General features: G+C 60.8%; 1 protein-coding gene across 1 annotated transcript; it reads left to right on the top strand.

Moving 5' to 3' along the window:
* Positions 1-4,744: 4,744 nt before the first annotated feature.
* On the top strand, positions 4,745-5,689 carry LOC103091464 (olfactory receptor 287-like). Its single transcript, XM_082930930.1, is given in 6 exon segments — positions 4,745-4,844; positions 4,847-4,909; positions 4,912-5,043; positions 5,046-5,387; positions 5,390-5,561; positions 5,563-5,689. Coding segments are annotated over 6 exon segments (936 nt in total).
* Positions 5,690-8,799: the final 3,110 nt, after the last annotated feature.

Here is an 8,799-nt window from a genome sequence, read left to right as displayed (position 1 = left end):
CCCCCCCCCCCACTTATTACAGGTCACTAGAATGAAAACCCTATGCTTATGGGTCCTCAGCACCTTCCACACTTCGTACGTTCACTCCTGGGGCAGGGGCGGCTGGGAGAGACCAGGATCCCCATCACGGAGAAGAATGGGCTGGTGCTCGGACTACAGTGGGGGTCGGGCCTGCAGAGGACCCCGGGTACCTGCTCGGCATCCGGGTCTGCCTTTCTGGGAACAACCCTCTGGGCCTTGTCACCTCCTGAGTGGTCTTGTCAGTGGGAAATTACGGATTTGAACTGCCTTTCTTTATCATAAGGAAATTATCAGAAATACAGAAAAAAACTTTTGCTCAATGTATGCTTGCAAGGGCTTTAGTTATAATAGGAGGAATGGGAGATCCAGTTGTTAGACCTGGAGCAGTTGAGGGAAGTAACTTCAGTGAGCTTACGAAGTCATGGACCGTGCCTGGTGGAAGATGCTACATAAGAGGGTGGGTCTTACGTCAAACGCTCTCATCACACGAAGAGGAGGGGGGACTTTTAGAGGCAATGGAGAAGTTTATGGTGATGGTTTCATGGATGGATAGGTATCTTCAAACTCATCAAGATGTGTACATTAAACATGCACAGGTTTTCTGTTTGTCAACCAGATACCTCAATTAACAAAAAAAGAAACAAGGACTCAGTGGTGTGTCTGTGACGTGAGCCCTAAAAGTGGACAGGTGGGCACACGTGACACACCACAGCTTCACACTCATCTGTGCTTTGAAAAGCCTTTCTTCTGCACCTTCCAAATTCCTAGAGTGTTAGTAGATTTGGGAAAATAGAATTTATTGAAGCAAACAGAAAGTGGGCCTCGTGTTTTCCCAGACAAGTGGCAGTGCTGCATGGGCGCCAGTTGACGAGGCCATGCTCCCACCCCGGGGAGACCTGCCACCAACTTTTAATGAGCTCCCAATTAGGGGCCTGTGTGGTGGTGGCCCTGTGGTGGTGCTGGAGTCCCCAGGGCATTGTGACACTTGAGGGCAAGCGTGGCTGTGGGGGTCAGTGGTCAGTGCACATCCTGGCTGCCAAGGCGCCCGTTGTCCCCAGGGCCCCATCAGGACCCACTCTGGCTGATGCCCACCTGCCAAGTGCTGACGGGGGAACAGGCTGGGGGTGGGGGCACACTCCCGCCACCTCCCAGGACCCCTGCCCCTGGCAGCTGCATCCTTGCCACCGATGCCCAAGCCTCACGTGACTACCAGCACGCAGCCCCGTCCATGGTGGCCGTGCGCCCGACTCCACGTACCCGAGGTGCACCCCACATGTGTGCTCCGGAGCCCAGACGGCAGGTTCTCCCACCTGGCTGACAGCTGCCCCTCCTTCTAGTCGCAGCTTCCTCCTGTCCATTCTGGGATGGGGGTCCCCAGCTAAGGGAGCAGCCCCTAAGGGGTCCCCAGCTAAAGGGATCAGGCAGGAAACAGCCGCCAGCTGGGGTCTTGCTGGAGCAGTTATTCCTGGAAGGCTTGGGCGGCGGCGGGGGTGGGAGCTGTCTGTGGTTTGCCTACCGACCTGTGGGGTGTCATCGTCCGTTTACAGAGGGGAAACTGAGGCATGGAGCACCTGCCAAGAGCACCCAGTGTCCAGCGTGCCCTGCGAGGGGCTGGGTCCTGCAGCAGATGCAGTTGGGCTGCGGGTGAGAAGTGGCTGCCAGGTGGAGCCCAAGGGCAGGAGGCCCCTTAGGACGCTGGGTGCTGCCCGGGACCACCCTCAGGCCCCTCCCCAGCTCCCAGGGCCAGGCTCTTGCCAGCTGCATAACTGGCAAGAGGGTCCTTGCAGGCCTGAGCCCCAGGGAGGCCGGATGGAGGGCTGGGCCTCTCCCTCCCGCTCTCATAGGTGGGTGGGCAGCCGGGGGTCTGGAATCAGGTGTATCTGCTGCCTGGGCTGTGAACTGGAACACCAGCAGCCTTGTGTCTGGGCTCCTGGCCAGCACTTTGGCTGACGGCCAGCCGGGCTCAGGGGAGATGCTGCCCTGGAAGAGGTGGGGTGACAGGTGTCTGTGGCCACAATGTGAGTCGAGGACGACAGCCTGAGGACAACGGCCGGGGAGCCGCTGGCTTCCCTCCTTAAAGGCTGGGCTGGTCGGCACTGAGCTGGGCCAGTGCTGGCCACCCTGAGTGACCAGAGTCAGGGGTGCACGGGCAGAGCAGTCTTGCAGATTTGGGGCCCAGGCAGTGGGCTGAGGGGCAGCACTCGGATCCAGTGCTGGTGGTGGATCAGGGCACCTTCCCTGGCAGCCGAGATCCCCCCGCCCCCGGCCACTGCCATGGATGTGCCAGGGCAGCATGAATGCTTTGGCTGTTCCCCGGGGACCCAGAGCAGCCCGTGACCCCCACTCCTCTTGCCATGTCTCCAGAGGACGGGGCAGCGGAAAGCAAGTGGCTCAGCCAATAGGGGACCTTCACAGGCAGGCAGGGTCAGCCGGCCAGACGCAGCTCCCAACCCGGGGCCGTGGCCTCACCTGGAGGGTCCTCCGTGTCCCATGCTCAGCCTCCTGGTCTCCGGTGGGCTTCAAGGGGGGTGTGTCCTGGAGCCTGCTCAGACCCCAGGTGAGTGACTCCACATCTGCCTCCCCACAAGCTGACCGGCAGGGAGGCTTCCCCCACCCCTCCCCCATGGTGGGCTCACGGTAGGACCCCCATTTAGTCCCGTCTTCTGAGTCTCAGGGGATCCTTGCAAGACAGGGAGGATTCCGCAGGCTCTGGGTGTCCTCACCATGGGCCCCCACACTTGCAGGCACATACACACCCACGCACATACACACGTGCACACGTGGGGAAGCAGGCGAGCTGTCATCGCCTCCAGGGCACGGGAGTAGCTGTCCACGAGTTCAGAAATTCAGAGCTGCAGGATTCTTAGAGCCCCAGTCAAGGCAGGGCTTGCCGAGGTGTCATCTTTCTTTCAAAAAGATGAGGGGCTTATCTGGAGTCAGGGCTGAGCAAAACAGGAGAAAATAGCCCCAATTCCCCAGGGTCAGGATCCAACACCACAGGCGGCCCCTGCATGCGGTACTGTGCTCCCTGCGGGCTGCAGGGGTCTGTGCCCACTTGGGGTCCAGGGGACGGAGCAAGGAGCGCTCAGACCCTCAGGACACGGCGTCATGGCCGGGCTGGGGGCGCTGTCCTTCCAGGACTCGGCCCATGGTGGTCGCACTCCTGGGGCCCGGTGGGGGCGCGGGCCTTTTCTGCACTGCTGCAGACAGTCCGCTGGAGGTTTGGTTTTGTCTAAGTGGCCACCGCATGGCTCTAGGTCCGAGCAGATGTCTGTGGACGTGGCTGGAACACGGGCCATTTTGCTGGGCTCTGATTAAGGACAGCTGCCCTGGCTACACTGTGGGGCTGGGGATGGGGGCACAGCCAAGTGTGTCGAGGCCGTGGCTGGTGTGTTAAGAGTGTGCAGATTATGACCTGCTGGCTGAGGACGCACAAGCACACGGGGCTGGCAGGTGGCTCCCCCAGCATCCGAGCTCCCACCTTGGGGAAGGGAAAGCCCTGTGCTTTTTTGATGAAGGCGCAGCTTCAGTACCTCACACAAAGGACGTAGAGGCACAGGGTTTATTGCTTACAGACCCCAGGACGAGGGGCAGTGCGCGGGGAGAGGGCCGTCCTCCGTCCAGGTCACCAGGGCGCAGCAGGCAGAGCAGGCCGCCGGCACCTGTTGGAAGGCGGCTGCGGCGGAGGCCCCTCCCTTGCGGCTCAACTCCGAGCGGTTCTTTTAAAGGTGCCCGGGAAAAGCAAAATGGGACTTGGGCGGGAATCCTGAGCTCCTTCCTGACCTGTGTCCAGACTCCGGTGTGAGCAGGGCCGTCACACTGTGAAATGGTCACACCAAGGGACCCCAAGTCCGTCAGGGATGGGGTGAGCACTCCAGAGGCAGAGGGCCGGCCTAGGTAGTGAGTGTGTGTGCTGTGCCCACGAGTGGGCCGTGCGTGTGCGGGGTGTGCAGGGGGCGGGGGCAGCGGCAGGGGGCGAGTGGAACACCACCTCGGGGGCCGTGGCCACTGGTTCTGGGCTCTGGCCTCGTGCCCGTGGGGTCGAGGCCCCCCCTCGGGTTCCGAGATGGGGGCGGCGCCGAGGGACTGAGTGCGGCTGCCCTCGAGCCCCCTCCCTCAGCCCCACTGCCCACCCAGTGACCTCCAGCTGCTGGCCGGGAGGGGGCAATGGTGACACAGCTGTTTGCAATCCCACGTTTTGGGTGCCTGGCTTCCCAGCGGCCCGGCCAGGGCTCCCTGCGGCTGCCTCGGAGGTCGTTGTCCTGTGTCGGGTGCGGGGCCTTTACCCGTTCCTACAGCGGCAGGAACGCTTCACTAGGACTCAATCTGTTCTGTTGGATGAAAATGCTAAAAATCGAGCCATACATAGTTTCATTTGTGAAAACCTGACACTGTCCTTTCCCAGGCTTCCTGAGTCTAGAATAAGGACTCCCCCCTACAAGGAGTCTAGAATAAGGACTCCAGGTGACAAGAGGCCAGGAACATGTGTCCATGCTGTGCTCTGAGCAGCTCTGCTGCAGGGCAGTGTTTCACACCCACCGTCTGTCTGCTGCTTCCCACAGGGATGCTAGGCCGGCCTGGGGCCCTGGGATTATAGGACAAGGTGAGTAGATTCCAAAGACAGCGGGGAAGGGCAGCCCTCCTTTCCTGAGCCCCCAGGGAGGGCTTCCGGTGGGAGGTGCCTCTGACTGGCCACGTGGTGGCCCGGGTCCTGACAGCGCTCATGGCCTGGGGCCACAGCCAGAACGAGTCCACGCAGGGGCCGTTCATCCTGCTGGGCTTCCCGGGGCCGCGGGGCCTGCGTGTCGTGTCCTTCCTGCTCTTCCTGTCACGTATGTGCTCACGGTGGCCGGGAACCTGGCCATCATCTCCCTGGTCGGAGCGCACCAGCGCTGCAGACGCCCACCTGCTTCTTCCTCTGCACCCCCTCCTTCCCGGAGCTCTGGGTCACCGTGGCCTGCGTGCCCATGGCCCTGGCCACCTTCGCCTTGCAGAGTGGAGCCACCTCCTTCGTGGGCTGCGCGTGCAGATGTACTTTGTCTTCTCGCTGGGCTGCACCGAGTACCTGCTGTTGGCCGTGACGGCCTACGACCTCTACCTGGCCATCTGCCTGCCACTGTGTTACAGCAGCACCGTGACGCCCGGCCTCTCCGCCCGCCTGGCCCTGGGCTCCTGGCTCTGTGGCTTCTCGGCCCTCACCGTGCCCGCCGCCCTCCTCGCCCGCCTCTCCTTCTGCAGCTCGCACATCAGCCACGTCTTCTGCGACATCGCACCCTGGATCGTGCTGTCCTGCAGCGACAGGCGGGCAGTGGAGCTGGTGTCCTTTAGCATCGCCTTCTGCGTCACCCTGGGCTCCTGTGCCATCACGCTGTCTCCTCCACCTACATCATCGTCAGCATCCCCTTGGCCCAGGGCCGGCACCAGGCCTTCTCCACCAGCTCGTCCTGCCTCGCGGTGGCCCTCATCTGCTACGGCTCTACCATCTTCCTGCACGCGAGGACCTTGGCGGAGAGCTCGCTGGACCTGACCAAGGCCATCACTGCTCAGCACCATTGTCACACCGGTGCTGAACCCCTTCATCCACACACTGAGGAACGAGGATGTCAGGGAGGCTCTGCAGAGGTGGCTGCGGGGGAATGAGCCCCTGCGGGCCACTCTGCACGGCTGAAAACTGCGCCCTGAAATCACCGTGTACAGGGACCCTCAGGCAGCTGGTGGAAGCAGCCCCAGTCCCGGCCCCGCAGCTCCTTTTACAGCCTTTTGCCAAGGGATGCAGCCCCCTGGGCTTCCAGACACAGATCCTGGAAGAGAAACGGTGACGTGCGGTTCCCCAGAGGTACCACATGTACTTGCAGACCCACTGCCCACCAAGTGCCAGGGCTGGAGCAGCCCGAGAGACCCTACTTGGTCTGGGCCTCAGGGGCTGATGACCATTGTCAGGGAGGAGGGTGCCGTCTCACACTTCAGACCTCTCTCTGCTGCCGACACCTGCGGTCCTCTGAGTCTTCCCTCACTGGTGGCTGGGAGAGGGGAGAACTCAGAAAAATAGTGTGTAAACCTCCGCGGAAACCAGGCAGCCAGTGGGGGCTGTTTGGGATCCGTGTGTGGGTTTGCCTCACTTTGGGGAGCCTCAGAACACTCCCACCAGGTCTCACACGCTCCTGGGGTCTGGATAGTGGGACCTGCCAGCCTCAGAGGGAGGGGGCTTGGTGCGGTCTCTGAGTGGATAAGCCACACGAGGTCCTTGGGGGTCCAGAGCCTCTGTGAGAGGCCTGGTGTGCCCCGGCAGCCCATCATGACTTATCCTGGGAGCAGCACGTGTGGAGTTAGAAGCGGGCTCCAGAGCTGGGTGTCTGGACCCAACCCTCTGCCAGCATAACTTGGGCAGGTCACGTAACCACTCTGAACCTCTGTGTCTTCATCGCTACATGGGGATTGTGGAGGTGCAATCCCACGGAGCCCTTTGGGTATTAAAGGAGTTGATGTGTCTCAGGTGCTGAGAACAGGGCCTGACAGGGAGGCTATTGTTACTATTATTTTCACACTTAGCAGATGAAACAGTGCAGGCCGTTCCCTTGTCTCTGTCCCGTCACTTCACACACAGCTCAGGCAGAGTGATAGACGTGCCCTCCACTCAGTGTCTACCCTGATTGCCCAGCCACCAGCCACCCCTGAGAGAACTGGACTCTCCTGCCAAACGGACGGAGAGTGAGGGTGGTTGCCTGGATTTGGCGGCCCACGTGGCACTGAGTGAATTTCAGCCCTGAGCCACCCAGGAACTGTGGCCACAGTGTCCTCCCAGGGCCACAGGCCTGCCCCAGTTGTCAGCCAGGGACAGGCATGAGCTGGGTAGGCCAGCCCCGCCCGGCGGTGGGCTGAGCCCCGTGCCACTGTGCAGAGTGTCCCGAGCCTGCCTAGTGGTGCTGGTGTGCTCGGGGGCTCTGCGGGGCGTCTGGGGGTGCTGGAGCCCACCACAGCTGGAGCGCACCAGGCTCGGGCCTTCTGGCGGGCCTGCTGCCCCTCAGTCTCGGCCCGAGCTCCACCTCTGCAGCTCCCGGAAGACCCCCCATTTAAAACTGTCCCCGCCACTCACGCCCGGCCTGCGGCCGACGGTCCGACGCCCGTGTCCTCTTCAGGCGCTCATCGTGTCTCTCCTGCGGAAGGAGGCCCAGGGCAGAGGCTCTTACGGCTCCTTCTTGCTGTGATCCAGGGCCCACAACAGGTGGGCACCCACAGGGGTGGGTGACGTCTGCCCAGCTGAGGAGCCATCTCCCACTGGCAGGAAGAAGTCGGGGTTCCTGGAGGTGCCCCTCCCTGGGCCAGAGCAGGACACATTTATCTCTGTCACCTATGGCTAATGATGCTTGCGTAGTCTTTGCTCTCTTGTGAAGTTATTTCCCAAATAATGAATGAAAGCGCGTCCAAATTTAATGGGTCCCTGTCTTTGTCAAGCTGATGGAGTAAGTTAGGGACACCCCATGTTAGCGTGGCACCCCTCCCCTCCAGGTCCATTCCTCCCCCGCCCCCCAGTGCGTCCTCCCTCCCTCCCCCAGCCCATCCCCGTGCCCCTCCCCCCTCCCGGCTCCTCCCCCTTCGCCCACATCCTCAGCCAATGGTGGAGGATTTCTCTGCTCAGGGGCGTGGGCTCCCGCCCTCCCGGTTGCCTCCTGGTGTGGGCCCGGGCGCAGCGCCTCCTGCCCCTGGGGTCCCCGCGGGCGGCCACGATCTTGACTACCTAGCAGATTCACTTTGCCTGTGTTTTATTTTTATATAAATGGAATCCCACAGAATGTGCTCTTTCGTGCTTGGCATTTTCCCTCGGCGTCACGCGTGTGAGATTCTGCCGTGGCGCTGTGTGTGGTTGTTCGTACTAACCCTCACGGCTGGTTGCCCTCCACTGCATGAATGGACCACGGCTTATCCGCTCAACCGTTGAGGGTTGTCTCCGTATTTTGGTTATTATAAATTATGCTGCTCCAATAATTCTCATACTGTCTTTGGGAAGTCCTGTTGGGTATGTATCCAGGAGTGGAATTTCTGGGTCCCAGGTTGGTGTGTGTCCATCTTTACAGACAACAGTCTTCTATAAAGACTGTGGGTGCCAGTGAGTGCCACCCTGCCCAGTGCCTTCAGGAGTATAGGCGTGTTTGTCAGCCTCTCCAGCACTTAGGATTGTCTGTCTTTATTTTGGCCATCCCAGTGGGTATGTATCACATTGTGGTTTCAACTTGCATCTTCCTGATGACTAAGGAAGTGGGCATTTCTTCTTGCTTGTTTGCCACTGAGATATAAGTCAAATCTCCCTCGATCTTGGAGGCAGGAGAGCAGAATACAGCCTCTGTGGCAACCCGTTTACTCCCAGGGCCCAAAGGATGGCCCTCGGTGGTCCTGCCGATGCTCAGCATTGCCCGGGTCTCAGCGTCACCTTGGAGATGGTGGACGAGGCGTGTCCCCAACACGCTCCCCCAGCCTCTCCATTTGAAATGCATGTGGTTGGCTAACAAGATCCTCTCAAAGCAGAAGATATGTCGGGTGGGGCTGCAGTGCTGCTGTGAGCTGCTTGTGCCTCATGCCACTGGGCAGTCACTGCTTAGCGGGACCACTTGAGGCAACACCGCCTTTGCCCAAAGCTGGGGTGGGGTCTACCTCCTCCTGCCGGTGGCTCTGAGATCCTGTGCTTAGTCCCCATCCGCACAGTGTGTGTGACCACCACACCCACCCCGTGGCACCGTGGGGACTTGTTGTGCTCTCTTGGCAAGACAAAGCAGGGGTAGAACC

This window comes from Lipotes vexillifer, unplaced genomic scaffold (genome assembly GCF_000442215.2).
Source record: "Lipotes vexillifer unplaced genomic scaffold, Lipotes_vexillifer_v1.1 scaffold1117, whole genome shotgun sequence".
Lineage (NCBI taxonomy): Eukaryota > Metazoa > Chordata > Mammalia > Artiodactyla > Lipotidae > Lipotes > Lipotes vexillifer.
Note: the sequence above shows the minus strand (reverse complement) of the source record. Positions and strands in the feature narration are given on the sequence as shown.